Source organism: Solea solea, chromosome 11 (assembly GCF_958295425.1).
Source record: "Solea solea chromosome 11, fSolSol10.1, whole genome shotgun sequence".
In the NCBI taxonomy this organism is placed as follows: Eukaryota; Metazoa; Chordata; class Actinopteri; order Pleuronectiformes; family Soleidae; genus Solea; species Solea solea.
Window position 1 is genome coordinate 22538711 of NC_081144.1, and position 19647 is coordinate 22558357.

The 19647-nt window shown below is 40.6% G+C and overlaps 2 protein-coding genes across 3 annotated transcripts in view; one reads left to right on the forward strand and one right to left on the reverse strand.

Moving 5' to 3' along the window:
• Positions 1-19647, reverse strand: part of LOC131468975 (metabotropic glutamate receptor 7-like) — a 180651-nt gene that overhangs the window by 147655 nt on the left and 13349 nt on the right. The gene's annotated exons all lie outside the window — the stretch shown is intronic.
• Positions 15519-18491, forward strand: LOC131468977 (amphoterin-induced protein 3-like). The gene is made up of 2 exons (XM_058643727.1): positions 15519-15693; positions 16542-18491. Exon 2 carries the CDS (start codon positions 16590-16592, stop codon positions 17976-17978), a length of 1389 nt encoding a protein of 462 aa, XP_058499710.1. The 5' UTR covers positions 15519-15693; positions 16542-16589; the 3' UTR covers positions 17979-18491.

Genomic DNA, 19647 nt, shown 5'->3' on the forward strand with positions numbered 1-19647 from the left:
CACTGGTGCTCCTCTTTGGTGCCAATTTCTTTATGGTAATGTCCACCCCAGGGAGCTATTTGGCTGTATTTCCTTACTGACATGCATGAGAACCTGCTTCTAGTCTATCAGATGGATTACAGAGTCATTATCAGCAGTGCTGTGTAGTCATAGATGCCTGTTGTTCACACAAATTCCATGGCAGGAGTATGTTGTGTGTGTGCATATGCAAAACACTAGGGTAAAGAGGCTGCACTAAATAAATGGTTCATACAGTTTTACACGATTCCTGAAGTGAGAGTAAAGTGACTGGCCACTAACTTTTACCCACAGACTTAAACTTCCTGACCATGGCAGCGAATTATCCTCCAACACACAGCTGTTTTTTTCCACCAGTATATAAAAATGAATGGCTATCACTACTTTCTTTTTCTGCTCTATTTTTCTTGTCACAGCCTTGACTGCTGTGTCGCTAGATAAGAATATTGGCTCCACGAGATATGATGAGGCATGTTGGTGTGACGGTAATGTGATGTGAAGTTTTGTGAAGGTCTGGGCTCAGCCACACCATAATACATGATACGATTTAAAAACTCACTGTCCATTATGAAGTTACCTGCAAAAGGTGATGGGAGGATTCAGCTTGAAAATGACAGCACTGACCAGAGTCTCTGTAAATCAGATTGATGATCCATTTTCCCTGCCCCGGGGCCACAGTAATGTAAGGGCTCGAGATCCACTGAGGCTGCACAGAGACAGATGGGACCTTGTCGGCTATGACCTCGCTAAGCCAATATTTCTCCCAGGCCTTGTCTGTTGCCTCATCATTAAAGGTGCTGTGGTTATTAACATTGCAGGGATACTTCAAAGACACTGTTTATTTGGACAGGACAAAATCCAGGTGAAAAAAAACATTTCAGCAGCAGAGTGACTGGGCAAAGAGGGATTGTTTGGCAAATGGTGGTTGTGTGTGCGCATCAGTGAGTTTCAGAGTTGCCTGAACAATCTTTGAAAGACATTTTCCAATTTTAAGTTATATGGCTGCTTTCACAAACATATCCTGTGTGTAACATTTAGAGGAGGGCTATTGGCAGAGATCAAATATTCTACCCGTTTGAATAAGTGTGTAATCTTTTTAAAATAAAAAAAAAACTGTTACGTTTTCATAGCTTTAGAATAAGCCCTTTAGATCTACTTTAGGCAAGGGCTTTGCTTCACAGAGCCCACCCTCATGTGCTGCCACGTCCCTCCAGCAGCCCGAACAGACAAATCAGCCAGAGGATGTATTTAACATTTTGAGGAGGATGCTTAATACACAAATAATGAAGAATGACAAATGCCACAACAGTTCCCTGGCACACTAAGCAAAGGAAGAGGTGCAGTGAGGAGTCCTTAGTTTATTACAATCCACACTCTCACTACATAAAACCATGAGAAAGAGATATGAGGCAAATTAAATGTTGATTTAAATATATGGACATGTAGCTTTTCATCCTTTAACAGCATAAATTATGTGTGTTTGTATGAGACTGTAACGTCAGCGTGAGGGAAATAAAATAGATGACATTAGAAGTGAGAAGACAGAACAGTTTCATTTGTACACTGTTTCCTCCATTCCACTGTAGCACTTCCTGTTGGGATCCCTGTACACATGCACTGATGCAGAATTGCTATTTAAAGGCTTTAAAGGCTGGAGAGTCCAATAACACTCTGCACTAATTGTTTAGGGATGGCCCCTAATATGGCAGCGCTCCGAGTGACCACATAAAGAGGGTGAGTGGATAGAGGGCGATTTGGAATTGGGCCACGCTCTGTCTTTGTGAAGGTGTCATGTGTCGTGTTGTGCTCTCTATTACATTTAAGGTAATTGTGTATTTAAATGTGAGAAATTACGTAGATAACATTCAGCCCTCTCATGTTATCTAAGTACATGCTCAATATGACAGTCTCTCCATTGGCACGCCATTATTTCACTGCTATGTGTGAATTCAAGCCCCAAAATAAATACACTGGCATTTGGATGCCAGAGTCTGACCATGAAATATGGTCCAGGAAGCAATCCAACAGGTCACCAGCGGCCAGTAAGAGAAAGATAAGGAAATAATCAGAAGTGAGAGGAAAGGGCCAACTTCAACCAGACTGCACTGACAGATGGGCTCCCACATTTGTTGTTACCCCTACACTCAAATTTTATATGCCCTGTCCGTTGAAATGTGCAAATTGGTCCTTTATATCCAAAATGCTACTGCATCCCTCAAGCCCAAACTGTCGTATCGCCACTATCTTGTGTCTCATTAGCTTTGAGTGTTGGGCTTTTGCACAAGGGGTGGATAATCCACTGAAATAAGGTTTTCATTTTGCATAGACTTTATCAGCAACACTATTACATTTTTGATAATGAATACACTGTCAATCCCCCAAGTGCCCTTGTACGGCAACATAAACACAGCACAACTGCACACAGCAGGTGGTAATCATTGTGTAATCAGTCGTAAAAACAGTGCACATCCAATCCACTGAGCCTCCTGCTACCCCCATTGCATCCCAGCCCCTCATGTTTTTGCAGGATTTGCCTTGGGATATAAGCAATAAGTGAAGCCTCCTGGTGGCTTTAGAGCCAGATTGAATTGCAAAGACATGTTGCACCTGGTGCAGCGAGAAACAAGAAGAAGCAGCAACATTGTCTGTGTTCACTATCTGATAGCTGCAACCTCTGATAATGATATTTGTTGAGCTTAATGGTTGCCCTCTGCAGGCTACTATCAGTCTCACTCAATCCTGTTTTGGTGCCCCCTCTATCCCCCCTCCTTCTCTTTTTCATTTTCTGCATCACTTTCACAGCAGGCGGTTGACAGAGACACATGATATACAGCCGCCTCTCTCTCTCCCACTCTTCATTTTGAAAATCCCCAGCACCACCATCTTTTTCTCTAACATTTTGTCCTCAAGTACAATTAGCGTCTCACACTACATAATAATCAATGAGTTTCACTGCAGGTGAACAACAACAGCACATCCACTTGTTGTTTGTTCTGTCTCCATTATGCTCAGGTTCCACCGCGGGATTCATTGTCCTGTTCAAGGACACTTCAGAAGGAAAAGATGCCGATGTGACAGATGCTTGAACATACACCTTTTCATTAAAGGCAATTCTCGCTCATTACACCCACCGCTGCCATATAGTAGTCTATGTTCCGGAGATTCCCTCTAACATGAAGGTGTAACGACCCAATCTGCCCACGGGGAACATTAAAGTTTCATCTATGTGTTGGAATGGAGTCATACAGAGTTTTGTGACAGACAGAGTAATACATCTGAAGCTTCATCTCTCTGCTGTTGTGGCGAACTTGAGCAGGAGACAGGAATTCTTCCTAAAGTGCAAACCATGCATCACATCCTCTGAAAGACCTAGAGGCTTTCAAACCACATTGGCATTTTCATTGTCACACATTTGCAATAATTAACAGAGCTAACTTTTTTATTGTGATTAATAATGAAGTAGAGGATAGCATTATTGAGCCACACATAAAATTGCACTATTAAATCGACTTTCCTGAATGCACCAACTCAGACTACTAAGTGGAACTGCTGAAAGGTCAATGTGATCGTTACATAATTTAGATGGGGAATAATTATTAAATGGCCTAATAAGAGTGGTCTCTGATGAGTGGTGTGAGGGTGACACCTTCTTCTTTATGAAGATAATATACCGAACTGTCAAAATATGAGGACCTATTTCCACGTTTTAATGTGATCAGAATAACCCAATTTGTTTCTAGTTCCTAATTTTACAGGACTTAACTACATTTCAGAGACAACCCTGCTGCAGCTGTAGTAAACACTGCAGAAAAAGTTAGTTTTATCTGCAGGTTGTTAAAATACTAAGCTCCTCTCATGAGATTCACTTGTTTCATATGCAACAGATGACGATTGGAGTCTCTCCAACTGCCCAAACTGACGTGCATTTTATTGCATTTATTTAACGTTCCTCTTTATAGGTTTCATTGCAGCGCAGGCTGGTGTTGCTGGTGCTGGAAAAGCAATCCTTTTTTTCTCAGCAAATAAACGCAAGGATAAGGGGAGAGAACAAATAAAATGTACTGTTATAATAACATTTTCTATACAAGATGTATGGAGGAAACAAAACGATCCCATTACTCAGCTTCCTGCATTCCAGTTTTCACTTGATATAACGTGGAAAAAATATTTTAGTGTAGTGTCTTTTTATAGTTACCTTTCATTTTCCTTCTTTCTATCAATTGTGCTGTTAAGTTGAACAGTTTGAAAGTAAAGTAAGAGAAGCGATGGTTTGGTCACGTGCAGAGGAGGCTTAGTGAATAGGGAAATAAACATCGAAGATGCTTTGGCACAAGCAGAAAGGATGTCGGAGATTGAGCTGCCGGGCAGGAGGAAAACAGGAAGACCACAGAGAAGGTTCATGGATGTTGTGAAGGAGGAAATGAGGACAGTTGGTGTAACGCAACAGAACACATGGGATAGGACCAGATGGAGGCAGATGATACGCTGTTAGTGTAAAAGCTAATGGGGATCCTAATAAATTTAATTTAACTTGATGTGCTTTTCCTTCTGTTTAACCATAATTTCAAGTTTAGACTCAGTTTCTGTGAAGCTGGATATGATTACTGCTACCCCTAAATATTTGCTCAGTTGTGATGACATTTGCATTTTCTCAACACACATTTCTTTCAATGACTTATGTAGTTTTAATCTGAATGTGTTTATTAAATAATTTCAATTTCTAATACGCTTTGTTTACCAGTCATAATTTCACCATGGCCTACAAATTTACACAAACCTATAGTTATATCATAATAGGGCAGTGGTGATCATTACCTAGATGCACCCACTGTTTGAATTTGTTATGAAACCTTGAGATTCACAATTTGGCCGGCGCCATGTTGACATTTTGTTCACAGATGTCATGGGCAACCAGGCTCCTATTGGACAATACAGGCAGTCAATCACACTGGTGTCCACTCATATGTGTTGTGCTTTTTTTTCCTTTAAAGAGGAACATAATCTTGGAAACTGGCATCATGTTCTATTGAAGAAGAGCTGAAACTAGTGATTGAAATCATTAACTCCTCAGGAATAGGTTTACTGACGCTATAAAACAAGTAAGAAGTAGAAGCTTATTTCCCTTTAGATTTCCATTCAAATTGAGTTGTTTTTCTCACCCCTTGATGGCTATTCAGTATATTTTTACTTCCTGTTTGGTGTCAAAAAACAAACTTAAAGATTAGATTTATTTATTTATTTATAAAGGAACATATATATATGAATGGACATATATATATATATATACATATATATATATATATATATATATATATATATACATATATACACATATATATATATAGAAGTGTTGTTCTCTCTCTCTCTCTGATTACTACTTTTACATTACACTGAAATTACATTATGGTATTCTAAAACAATCAATCAATAATGCCAAACATATCTTGCCTGCTTTACCTTTAACAATTACAGTAATGTGGCTTACAGAGTAAGGCCTGTGATTTACATAAAGAAAAAATAAAATACAAATCCATTGTTATAGTTTTCCCCTCCAGACATGAATATATCAGAAATGTTGTGTACAGTCAAGGCTCCTTGTCATGTTTTAGTTGTCAGCAGTTCTACTAGACAGAACATTTTCCCGCTGAACTACATTTTGTTTTAAGGACCAGCAAGGTGAAACTATCCAAACTATTTCAAAGATAAGAGTCATAAGAAATAAGTAAAGAATCTTTGTAGCAGAGCTTTCTATTTTCTCCTCTCTGCTCCATTAATCGTCTAGCAACTTTCTAAATTCATCTTATGACCCTGAGGGAACTGCAGGATTAAAGTGGCGAACTGTGAAAGTAAATAAAAACTAGCTGCAGCACGACTGGAAACAGCAGTGAAATGTTACTTACAGACTGCTGCACTGGAATAAACAAATTAATAATGTAATATACAATTATACATCTGTTACATCAGCAGCATGCCATCGGGACAAGCAAAGCAAGCAGTGCTTGACCTGTTAACGCTAAAAATAGACAATGGATAAACGTTGACCCTCCTCACATCTGATCTCCGAGCAGCGTTCTTTCCCCATAAATAAAACCTCATGTCGCCTGTTTACAATATATTGATATTTACTGCCCACTCGTGGCAGCAGCAGGGTATTTTCTCTGGAGCCTAGCTTGAATAAGTAAGATAATACATTTATCGTTTTATTCATTTTCAGTAGTTTTAAAATGAGTCCACTTTCTGCAAAATGAGAATATTTACCCTTTTTATAGCCTAACTTAATCGTTAAACCAGTTTTAAACCAGTGTAAATGGATATCTATTAGTCAAGTTATTTGTTGATCCTGGTGCAAATCTTCACAATTCAGTTAAACATATTTACATTACACATATTGTGATAAAACAGCATTCAAATGTTGCCATCGGCTACTTGAAAAAAAACCTGCTTCTTTCAATTGAGGATAATTGGCAAATAGCCAAGGTTAAATCCATTCTGCCAACCTTGAAAAACGTTGTAACTATTCGACTGGGTTATTGTTACACTCTTTATGTTGGTTTTTTTTTTGTCTTAGCTGCACTGGCTCCCAGTACACCACAGGATCCATTTTAAGTTAATATTGTTTGTGTACAGGTGTCTTAAAGGACTTGCTCCACCATACCTCGCTGACCTACTTCAGCTTTACACTCCATCACGGTCCCTAAGATCTGCTGATCAGTTGCTCTTCCCCAAACAAACTTTGCGTTGTGTATGCTTTTGCCTCTCTATGTTTGCTTCATTACTGTACAGCACTTAGTTCGACAATGTTGCTTTTAAATGTGCTTTATAAATAAATTGGATTGGATAATTGGCGTGAGGCTCGTTAACCCAGACTCCTCCCCCTTTTTTAAAACACTGGAGCTGTTGCTCTGACACCTTTCTCCCAGCACCTCTTTCCAACAGCTTCTCTCTCTCTACTTTAAAGATATCCTCTGAGAAAAGAAGCCATTCGATTGTGTGTGTGAAGCGCAACTCGGAATTGAAAAATATATTATGAAAGTGTGGGCACCCCATCACCTTTGCTACAAATTCAGGCCAAATACTGTATTTCCCTTCTGTGCAGGCAAATGCCTTTGAAGCAGGCAAAGTTGGGAATAGTTCCACAAGACTAACCCTTCATTTTGCGAGCTTCAGCACTCAATAGCTCCATGATTAAAGCAAGTCTATTTTATCGATTGAAGAGGAAGGGGAGAAAACCTTGAGCCATTCTACTCCTCAGTCTTCACTTCTCCATCTGTAAAAGTGGTGGAAAAGCCTCCCTTGACCATGTCCAGGCAATTTGGGCAGAGTGGGCCTCTCCTGTTGCACTCAGTGACTCTGGCCATGCTCTGTTACCTCATCTCATCAGCGGGGAAGGTATTTGGGCTTGTAGCTCCGGAGACGGCGGCCACAAGTTAAATTGAGTTACCTGTTCAGAGATGGTTTCATTTTCCACGGATGGCCCCGGAGATCCTTGATGGAACTGCTAACTGCTCATCAACCCTCGTGTCCCCCAGTGTCTGTCAGAGCAGAACGCAGCGACACCGTGACAGCGGCGTGGGCTCAGGTGGCACAGACAGCTGGCTGCAGGATCCATCACACTGTCTGGATTTTGGAGTGCAGTCACATAAACCTGCTGCACATAACATATTGCTCTTACTGTCTTTCCAACCTTTGTGAAACAACATAGTGTTCCCTTGCTGATGTTTCTTTTTTTACACTACATGTGTGGCTCGTAAACTAACACAAGGCACTTCCTGATGAATTTGCTGCTTCTCTCCAGTCCTTTCACTCTTCACAGAAAAACTTAGCAGACCTTATATGACCACAGATAAGGACACGCACACATGCAATCAGGCATTTCAGGTGATATATGACCAAAGGAGTCCAGGAGAAATGAGGTAATGATTCATTTGATGACTGTGATATACATGGAATCTCTATATTCTGTGCATTAAACCTTATTGATTAAGATATAATGAAGTTTCTGCGGTGTGTCAATAAACCATAAGTGATATGGAAGGGGAATAGGTTGGATGCCTGGCTCATGTCCCGTCTGTCTCTGTTGATAACCACAGGGCAGGAGATGAAAGGTGGAGAGAAGAGGTATAAAAAAAAGATGTGGGGAGATAAGAGTTGAGAGGATAAACGAAAGAGAGAGGAATAAAGGGTGAGAGGAGAGGCGAGGGGGCAGGAAGCGGAGTAGGAGACATGGAGGAAGGTCTAGTGGATTGAGAATGAAGGAGGTCGAGTGGGGAAAAAAAGAAACAACAGATTGGGAGGGAACGATAGCAGATATAAAAAAGGAAGGGAAAAGAAGACGGACCGCCACCCCACAGTCACGTCACACAATTTACTATGTTCTGGGCCATAATGTTTTATAGCACAATCACCGATAGCACTGTAGTCAGTGGTGATCTAATTTCACAACCCATATCCTTCAGTAATGTGAACACAAAGGGGGAAGCAGAGCCATTAGCAGCGTCCAGTGCTCATCCACTGCTACTCATGCATAATTGGCTTCCATGGAAGGAAGCAAGAAAGGGTAAACAGCAAGCAATCATATCAACTCCTGTGAGTCCTAATTGAAATCTGTTAACAATGAGCACAGATGATGGAGGCTGAGGAGACATGGGGTAGTTCAGACCTCAGCTCTCTCGCTCTCTCTCTCCCTCCCTCTCTCCCCCGCCTGCGTGCTGCTCTGTGTGTATCAACACGCCTGAAAACGTGGGTTTGCATTATAATCTAGAGTTATGCTTGATTCCTGTGCTCATGGGTCACATAAACACAATAGCCAAACATCTGCACATGTAAGCATATGGGTGAGATGTTATCCAGTTTTTTTTATGATAATTAAACTCAGGCATGGTTTCTGCTGATCTTTCACAGGGTAAAATATGTAGATCTGCCATGGAAATGTATCCAAGACTGTCAATGTTGTGAGTGCAATTAACAAATAATTTAAAATAGATGAAGTTGGAATAGCGCAACCCTTGAATTAGCCTTAAATATGAAGCTACAACGAGCAGCTGATTCATGTGAAAAAACAGCATGAATTTATTAAATGTTACCACTTCTTCAAAAATCTTCCTTTTTGGTATTCTGCTACTGTTGCTCGCTCATTTTCAAGTTGTGTTCACAGCGGTACTGGGAGTTACGCTCGTGATGAAAGTGAAACTGATCCAATAACAAATGTGATTAGTGGTTTGCTGCAAGTGCAGTTTGTCACTCACGGCAACAAACGCGCATTATAGAATATTATGTATATTTAGTTACATCAATCAGAGATGGATCAGTCATGGAAGTGAGAGATGTGTAGCAGCAAAAAAAAAAAAAAAAAGTTGTGGCATGTCACGCATTATCCAACTGACCTCACTCAACATTATACACCACCAGGAAGTGACTACAGTACATGTGCACATTGTGACGCTAACTTGATACACTGTAAAGCCAGCTTGTCCACGTGGGCCCCATAAGGGTTATATCCGGGCTGATATGGCCCGGATATAACCGGGCCATATCAGTGCTAAATTGATAACACTAACTTGCTAATTCTAGCAGGTGTACAGGACACTCGTAAAACATTAGACCTACTTTCTTTAATTTGGTGATAGTCATTTTATACCAGTGCTTATAGAGGTGTGAGTCCTTAAAGCTGTGTATTGATTTTTACCTCTTGAGACACAGAAGGTGTCATTGTACAGCTGTGGCATTAAGGTCTCTGCAGAGAAACCCAAGAGTTCACAAAATGAGTCAGCACTTGGCAACAGTGGAGAAAAACAATCCCTTTCAACTGGTAGACACCTCAGAGCGCAGAGTGGTCAGCTGCCTTGACATTAAATCAGTCACCTTTACAGGTGCTGGTCACTGATAACTTATGGAATTTAGATTTGCGTCTATTTTCAAACAACACTTTTCACGAAGCAAACAACACTTTTTAAGAAGCAAATAAAATATCGATTTAATCATTCAAAAATATTGTATTTTATTGTTTTAAAATACACTTGTTCTTTGCTCTCCCTGATTTGTTCTTCACGCTACGTCACTTTTTCTTCACGCTCCCTGATTTGCTCTTTGCGCAGTGTTTTTTTGTTTGCGGGCGGGCCTTAGGAAGCTGCATGCTGATTGGCTACGGAGTTTTGGAGCGACAGCTCAATGGTCCGTCCCAAAGTTTTCCCTGTCAGCATCCGACAAAATAATTGTAAACACGTTTGTCAGATATTTTGTCGGATGTCAACGGGGAACAGCCACTTGTATTTTCAAACAATAAAATACAATATTTTATTTGCTTCTTCAAATGTGCTGTTAGCTTCGTGAAAAGTGTTGTTTAGAAATATTGACACAAACCTAATTCCATATTAACTTTGGATTAGAGTTTAGCTGATAAATCAATAAGGCCAATATATCCATGGGTATTAACTTATTGCTGATAAATCTCTGGTGGCAACTATGACATCTGATTAGCAAAAAGAAAGTGCACAACAGTCAGGGTCGCAACACCTTATTGGTTATTAAATTAACTGCCATTTTGACAATCGATAAATTGCTTTGACTTTTTAATCAGATTTTTTTTAAGTGACTTGTTGTCTTTAAAGAAACTAATATATTTTTGGACAAAACCCTCATTCATCTTTTTCTGTAAATTCTTCTGCTGTTGTGAATGAGTCTAACCCAGATAATCTCATGCTGCCTTCTTGTGGACAGCAAACACCATAGTATGTCTTCAGCCAGTTTTTCAAAACATCGAATAATAAAGCTGGTATACGGTTATTACATTTCTCACAGGTGCTGGTATCTGTTTTTGCCTCAAGAAATCCTGCATTGTTTGAGCTACACAAGACTGTATTTACTAAATTATTATTTACTATACTGTATATGTTGTGGTGTTTTCTGTATGAAGAAATTCATTTGTATTCTCTTTGCTGTCATGACCTCATGTAGTACTAGTATTAGTGATAAGGGAAAGGGAATAGTACGTTGGATGCTTCATCATTTCAGTTGAGTCTCAAACCACTAGATGGTGTGATTGTCTCTTCACATCTACACACATCGAAGGGTTGAGTGGAGAGAACCTTAAACTGAAGAGGATAACGTAGGGCCAGACTGTCTCTGAGCCCATACTGTGTGTGTGTGTGTGTGTGTGTGTGCAACTCACACATTTGCAAAATAAGAGCTTCTCAAATAACACCCGATAAATAAGAGAATATGAAACAACATAACGACAGGCAAATAATACTGCGCTGTTTGAAACCCCCGTTCAACAAAAGAGCTCATCCACACTGCACATTCCCCCACTGAGAGAAAGGAAATAAAACCCAATCTTCCGAAACTTCATCCAGACACTGACTCACTCATATTTGAGAGACTGGCTGCCAGCCATGTTAACAAAAAGCTGTTAACATGGCAAAAGGAAGAATAAAAACAGAACAAGGGTTCAGGTTCAGGGAGTTCATCATTAGCACACAGAGGATTCAGCTGCAGGGTTTACAGGGTGTCTACCTGCAGGATATTTTTGGTGAATAAGTGGCAGACAGGTCTGCTCTTGTGTCCTCCTCTGCCTTGCTGTCAGTGTGTCATATATTTATTAATAACAAACATACAGGTGGAGATTGTTTCAAGTTTCAAATCTTTGTTTTTCAGATGCATGTCAGTGTGGGAACAAACGAGACACTTGGGGGGGTTAAGCTGTCATGGTTGGGTATCAAGAGCCAGGATTAAATTGTCACCGGCCCCTAATTGGTAACAACTTAAGCATCACTAAGTCTGCACAAATGATACTGCTATTGATATTTGTGTTATGTTAATTCCTATTTAACTGTTGGGGGACGATGATGAAGCTGGTGACATCAAGCAATAACATGTGACACTGCACTATTTCTTTACTCCAGCCAACATGGCTGATCAGTGCTCGAATGTTTGGGATCTCTTTGATACAATTATTGAAAAGAGTAAAAATGTAGTTTTTTTTTTGACAAATGTTTTTTTTTATTGTCTTTTTCAAGTGTATATATACACATGTATAGGCACTTGAAGATGTTTTAAATAAGGAAAAAAATATTGTCATGGTTAGGGGTGACAGTTGCTTATCATAGCAAGTAAGGGAAAAATAGGGGGATACTCATATCCTTTTAAATATTTCATGCTTATTTCTTGAGTATTTAACAAGACAGTGATCCTAATGAAAACATAGAAAGATAATAAAAATAATCATAATATTAATGAAAATAGATAAAAACAGCAGGCTACAAGGCTACAGTAAAATCTTCTCCCTCCAGAAATTCCATAAATGAGCCCCAGATTTTTACAAAACTGTTATATTTCTCCTAAAGTTTGTATGTCAGTTTTGCAAGTAAAAATGTTGTTGCAAGTAAATGAGCAACACTCTGAAACTGGAATACTTACATAAAAAACACTCAAACTTGAGGTAGCGCATTGGTTTGACTGCTTTAGCAAAGCTAATTTAGGTAAAGATAACATTTCTGCTGCTTCTAACAACTGCAGCCTTTCGGCTCCAACACTGACGGCCTGAACATAACTGAACCTGCTTACTCCAGATGCTATTGGCAGTACTTTTCAAAAATTAAAATGCATGTGTCAAATAATAGATGTCAGTTGAGCACTAACAGTATTGGCCGCACCTTTAAGCAGTATCGATATCACTGTCAATATCGATTAAAATCCTACAAAACCCATCCCTATGTGTGGATTCTTGTTCACATTGAGGTAATATTTGTTCTTTATGAGCCTGGCATTGTTTTGGAGGAAGAATAATAACTGAATAGCCATATAGAACATCCCACATCCCTGCGATTCAGTGCTTTAGTGTCCACCACAAATATTGCATTTTGCATCGTTAAAATTTGAGAATATGAAGCTTGATATTAGCGAGCCTTGGTGAGTTTCACTACCTCCTCAAGGGCAAGACAAGAGCAGACATTTCCCTGTGCTGCTGTGGGTTGCTTTATTTTTCTTTCTTCCCGTTTTCTTTGCAGCAGATGGTAAAGAGAAAATCACTTTGTGCTGGAGGCAGGATGCACCAGGGTCAGGGTTTAAGCTTCGCGGTCCACTCTGAACCTGGCTGATTTGACAGGACTATTTTACATACAGGATGCTGAGTCTAATCAAATATATGCGAAAGAACAAGGCGGGATTTGCAAAGCAGCTTGATACAAAGATAGTGATTAGATTAGGGATTTTACAGAACAGCAGGCTCGAGCCTCGGTGTCCAGTCTGGTACATGCACAATAGACAACAGATACTCACAAAGAGATTTGTTTACTACACTGAGATGAAGAAGGTGTTAATATTGACATGCCAGAGGACCTCATTCTGTTCAAACTACAATGACTATTAAGCCGTGATCGGAGGCAATCAGAGGGAAAACAAAAATAATTGTCCTATAATTAAAGCAAATAACTGCACAGAAACTCCACTGATTTGTTTATCTGTTCATACTCTGATTGAACTTATCTCCAAGGACAATGACGATTGATTGCACTTGGAAATGACGGATCCCGTGCAGAATGCAAGTCAATACTGAAAATAATGAGCGACTGAAATGTTCAAGTTATGTCAACAGCAGCAAAACAAGGGCTGCTTGGGGAAGGAGAACATGTTCCCCACACAATTATACTGTAGCTAAAAACAAATGCAGCTACTGAAATCATGCTGGCACAATAATACACCTTATTTAGATGCCTCATATGCTCACAGTCTTCTGAGCGCACTGAACCATGAATCATTACAAGCTTATGCAGATGAACATACTGGTTTATCGAGCTTATGTGAGCTATCTACAATGAGAGACCTAGAAAGACATGATTGGAGCAGCCCATTCAACAAAGAGTGTTACATAATACCTTAATCGATGAAACATAAATATTTAAGAAGCTATCAGGATAGACATCCTGTTTGGAGTGGAACAAAGTTCAATTTGTGTGAAAACAGACAAATTAGTGAAGCCATTTGAGCCATTATAGACTCACATAAACATACACCTACAAGACAGGCCTGTTTAGATTCCCTTTTCTCACACATCTCAAATGTACATGTGTGGGTGTATGTATTTTTATGTATGTTGCAGCCAAGCTGATGACAAGCCTTGGGAGAAGATTGTGTTCAGTGCCACGGTGCCAAAGAAGGTGATAGCTTGTTTATTTCGACACAAATGCATCACAAAAGGTGTTTTCTCAGGCTTAATCCTATTCTTGAACACTGAAGAGGAACATTAGTAGCCAATCTTTGCCAGAGGCCTTACACCTTTAACATCCATCCTCACTTTCATGAGTCTACCTGCCTGTGAAGTACACATCTGGTCACATCGGTCCATTTTTTGAAAAGTTTACCCCATCCAGCGAGCTTGAATCCATTAGGGAATTGACTGTGTGCCTCTGCAGCGAGAGTGGATGAGGGAGTGGGAGTCAGCCAAAGCCCCAAGCTCTTTTGAAGGAGGGGGTTGGGGTGGCGATAGCGGTGTGGAGGTGGCTGCTGGAAGGCAAAGCTAATTCACTGTGACAGAAATCAGAACTGTCAGGACCACCATGACCAAGCAGCATGGACAGCATATATCCAGTCAAACCAACAGCTGAGGGGAAGCAGGGATGTCGGGGGCTCAGAAAGAAAGGAAGGGGATGTGCCGAACCAGGACCTGAAAGAGGAAGTGTGTGTGTGTGTGTGTGTGTGTGTGTGCAAGTGTGTGCAGGGCAGGCAACATCAATCCATTCAAAGACAACCAAAATAGAAACTACACAGTTAGCACATAGGTAAGAAAAAGACCTTCAGGGTAAGAAAGACTTCAAACACACATTCAAAGACGTTACAAAAACATATGTTTTTGTAAAGAAAAATTCAAATCTGATGCAATTCACAAACCATAAATATGATGTAAATGCTTCAATGAGCACAGTCAAAAGGCACAGAGATATGTCTGCCACCACCTTAATGTGACCAGAGCATTTAGTGAGGGCTGTAAATGTCCTCCATGCGGTTAAAGCATTGCGGTGATGGCAGAGTGGTTTGAAAGAGGTGAAAAGCTGCATTGAACTGATGTCAGCACCAGTATACATTCAAGGTTGTCGTATCGGGGGGAGAAAAAAGTGGTGTCAAGCCATCTTTAGTATTGAGCATGATAAGTAAACTGTCCTCCAGGCAGACACACACATATAAACACACAAATTAAGAATAAAGTGAAGTGGCATTGCTAAATTCCAGTCCTCTTGGACTACTGGCAAAAGGTTACTGTAAAGCACATGTAATATTCATGAGGAAATCTATGTACTACTAATCCATTAGCATGCAATCTACTTAAAGTTTAATGTATACAATGTAAATAGATTATTGTGGGAAAACTGATACTGTTAGTGAGCGGATGATACAAGGAGATAGAGAGGGAAAGGAAGCCACCAGCATCATTACTTAATGATGAGAGCAGGAGACACAGGGCTGGTCTCGAAAATGACACAGAGGAGGAGGAGGGGATTGTTGGAGATTAAGTGAGCTCTGTGCTGTTTGTTATACACTGCAAAGCATTGCAAGATGTTTGTTGAGCACCACTCTCATTTGGGACAAGGCGAAAGCCAGTAGCGGGACCTTAAACTTGGCTGTGGAGAAAGACAAGGACAGTGCATTGTTCCTGGAAGCGGAAAAGGATTAGGCAGCAATGCTGTGAGTATTCAGTAATATAAGGATGCAACTTTGAAAGAGTAAAAAGGTGCAAGACATTTGGAATTTCACATTATTGCTAGGCTGTTTACTTTGGATTTAAGGTTTGGCATTACTTTCACATTTTAGTTTTGGGGATTAGTCTGCCAAATTGCTCACTTCACTGGAAGTGGCATGAACTTTTCAACTTCCTGCTGTCAAATTCACACAGGCTTTACAAATCAGGCTGTGGAAAATATCTTTGAACTGATCTGAGAATGTTTTAATTTGAAGTTACCTGGTACCAACTGACAGGAAAATTCTGTTTAAGGGTGAAGGCATGAGTTTTAAACAAGGTCTTAAAAGTTTCCTATTCAGTGCACAATGGTTTAATGATTTCTGCAAAGGTGGGGATCAATCAACCAGCCAATTGTTAGGTAATTATGTGAATCATTAAAGTACAAAAATACAAACATGCCATTGTACAACTTCTCATGCGACTGTATGTGTTTGTTCTGTTTTGTGTGAAATAGAAATTCAGAGGGGGGTTTTGTGGCAGAATGTCAGATTTAACAGGTTCTGATTCTGCTACCTAGAAGGCAATGCAAAAAAAAACATTCTCAGTACCTCTGAGATAAGTATTTGTGATTCTAAACATGACTTATAAGATTTTTCTGAGGAATGGGGGATTTGTGAATACTCCACTGAAGTATGTTTCATCTCCTGCCTTCGATATGGAAGCTTCCAGAATGACATTAACCTTGTAGAATACTGTATCTTTGCCAAACAGTTCAAAGCAGCAGGTGGATCAAAAAAAGAGGCCAGCTTTTTAATATATCATGCTATTTCCCATTTGATTGTTATCTACCCAGGGAGAGTCACTTGGAGTAAAAACCTTGAAGGGATCAACCTCCAGAAACATGACCTCGGGACTGTATCCCAGCCCTCTTCTGTTGCTGCTCTGTCTCCTCCACGTCTCTGGGGAGACCTGTCCATCAGTGTGCCTTTGTATATCTGACACAGTGAGCTGTAGCTCCAGTGGTCTGGCCAAACTACCTCAGTCGCTGCCCTCTTTCTCCATCACCCTGGATCTCAGCCACAACCATCTGTCCTGGCTTGGTCCAGGCAGCTTCAGCATCATGCCCCAACTGGAGAACCTCAGAATGGCTCACAATCAGCTCAGTGTCCTGGGCCATGGGGTGTTTAAAAACGCCTCTGGTCTCAGGCACCTTGACCTGTCCTCCAACAGACTGCATGTGGTGGAGCAGCACTATTTCCAGGGGCTATGGAAGCTGGAGGAGCTTCTTCTCTTCAATAATAAGATCACTCAAGTGGAGGCGAGCACACTGAGTGGCCTGAGCAGCTTAAAAAAGGCCTACTTCAGCTTAAACAAGATCACGCACTTCCCATTCTTCTCTATCCAAGACCACAGTCATCCTTTCCTGACCATGCTGGACCTCTCTTCCAACCGAATGAGTAATCTGCCCTGGGAGGATGTGAAAGCCTTGCCCAGGCTGGTGCAGCGGGGACTGTATCTCCACAACAACACTCTGATCTGTGACTGCTCTATGTACAGTGTGTTCTGGCACTGGGATCTGCGGGGTTATGACTCCGTGACAAACTTTGCAGATGAGCACACCTGCTCCATTTACGGGGACCAACGAGCTTCAATCCAGTTCCTGCAATATAACCGCTTCTTCCACAACTGTACTGTGGAAAAAGCAGTCTCTCAGCCTGTGACCGTTCTCCTCTCCAGTGTTTTGGTCACAGATGGAGACAAAGTACGTCTGGACTGCCAAACATCCCTGAGTAAAGACAGTGCAGACCTCTCATTTACATGGCTCTCCCCCAGCAAGGGGTATATCACTAAGACACGCATAAATGACACACTAATTAGCCTGTTTCCTAATGGTACCTTGGAGATCCAAGCAGCCAAGGTCAATGACTCAGGTCAGTACGTTTGCACAGCTGTTAATATTAAACACTCGCTGAATGCAACCCGTGAAGTGAATGTGACGGTGCTGCAACCTGTGGGAGAGTCATTCAACACCGGCTACACAACACTGCTTGGCTGTGTGGTGACCATGGTCTTCATCCTCATGTACCTCTACCTGACGCCATGTCGCTGCAACTGCTGCAAGCAGCCCAAATGTCTAGCTGTCCCCGTTGCGACCTATGACCAGAACACCCTAAAATCAGCTGTCTCCCCGTCCATAGGAGACCATCGCAAACTCCAAACTAATAAGCATGTTGCATTCATGGAGCCCATGATAAGTGAAGAAGGAACAGAATGGACACCAGAAAGCTGAATGCTTGAAGGTGGAAAGAGAAGACAGCATTAAGCTGTTGTAGCACCCTCTTAGGCTACATCCATACCACTCTGTTCTCATTTAGAAAACGCTGCTTGCTGTATTTTTGTTAAAAACTCCAGGGGGACCATTTTCAACTGGATGGGCAGAACCTGAAACCTTTGGAAACTACGCAGAGTCAACTGCATTCACTTCCTGATTGGTTCTTATCAGCCCCAACTCAACTATCGGCTGAGAGTGAAAAGCTCCGTGAACACACACACTGTCAGTTTCAGTTTCACCTTGTTGTTGTTCTCATGAAAGAAAACTCTTCCCTGTTTTGTTTTTTTACCCATGTTATTTCTCATTGTAGCAATCTCAGAGACTGATCAAACTGCAGAGGAAAAAATCTACTTCCTGTTTACACTGGTGGTCACTTTTCGACTTTTGCATCTGAAATTGTTGTCTGAAAGCAGATTATTTTTGTCTGAAATCTTTGTTTTGAAAAGAATACAGCTTTAGACTATAGGAGGAACTGAGATACTACATCTATCTAGGTTTGAGAAGCAGTTTACACTGATACACAAGGGGAGTTGCAGTTAAACAGTTTCATTGCTTTGCCTCAATTCAATAACTGAACACTCACAGTTCTGCCAAAATAGATTGATATGAAACAATATTATAGCTCTCAAAAAAATAATAAAAATAAATTTTGATTTACCCCCATTGCAGAACCTTTATTTCGATGCCAAAAAGTATGCGGGACCTAAAAGTTGAGTTTTGTGTTCTTGTTAGTACTAATGTCATATGTCAGTGGTTGTTCTGTTTTCTTAATCCACTGCATGAATTGTGATGCCATTAATGATAAAAACAACAAGGACCTCAGGGACAATGTTGTGGTGGTTACATCAGTCCCTTTTTCAATTGCTGCAAATAATGGATTTCACAATATCGAGGGCTGTGGCAAGTTTTAAAAAGAAAGGATCACTACAAACGTTCAAGGCTGGATGAAGACAAAAAAATATGCCTCTTCACTCCAGTGTTGCGTTCCAACAAAAGCCAATATAAACCTGTAACCAGAGAGTGAAGTTTGATTACACACATTCCCACAATCGTAACGTGTAAAGGATCTCCATTCAAGTGAAATTTAGTCAATTTTTTTTTTTTTTTCAAGACAGCACTTTGCATATTCAATTACAGAGGCAAGTAATAAAATTGTCAACTGACCAACTTTTCTACACCTCCTCTGCTGAATGTATCAAGGCAAACTGCTTATTGTACCAAGATAGATGTTGGCTTCCCTGTTCCTCCCATAGGTTAAAGCTGAGGGGGGAAAAAAATGCAATATCTCCAATTCTGCTCTTTCTTGTCACCTGGCTTTGTGGCTGAAATGAGAGTTTCAACTTTTTATTACCCTCAGTGTACTGACACTGTGTAAATCAGGGGAGAGCCATTATCAGCTCTAAAATCAGCTAATAACTTCTCTGTGTGCTCAGGTAATGATGGAGGGAGATGGAGGGCTGTATTCCTCACGGGACGAGAAAATGAATCTGGCTCATTTTTCACATAAAGTGTTTAACAGGGATTAAAAATCCCCACAAAAACTTCTAGTTTATGACTGCAATGGACCAAAAGAAGTCTATTTATCTTGGATGTCTTAAGGTTGCTCCTTAATTAGCTGCACTGTATC

Excerpts from the sequence above, each read along its gene's own strand:
- LOC131468977 (XM_058643727.1), top strand. The coding sequence starts at position 16,590 with ATGACCTCGGGACTGTATCCCAGCCCTCTTCTGTTGCTGCTCTGTCTC.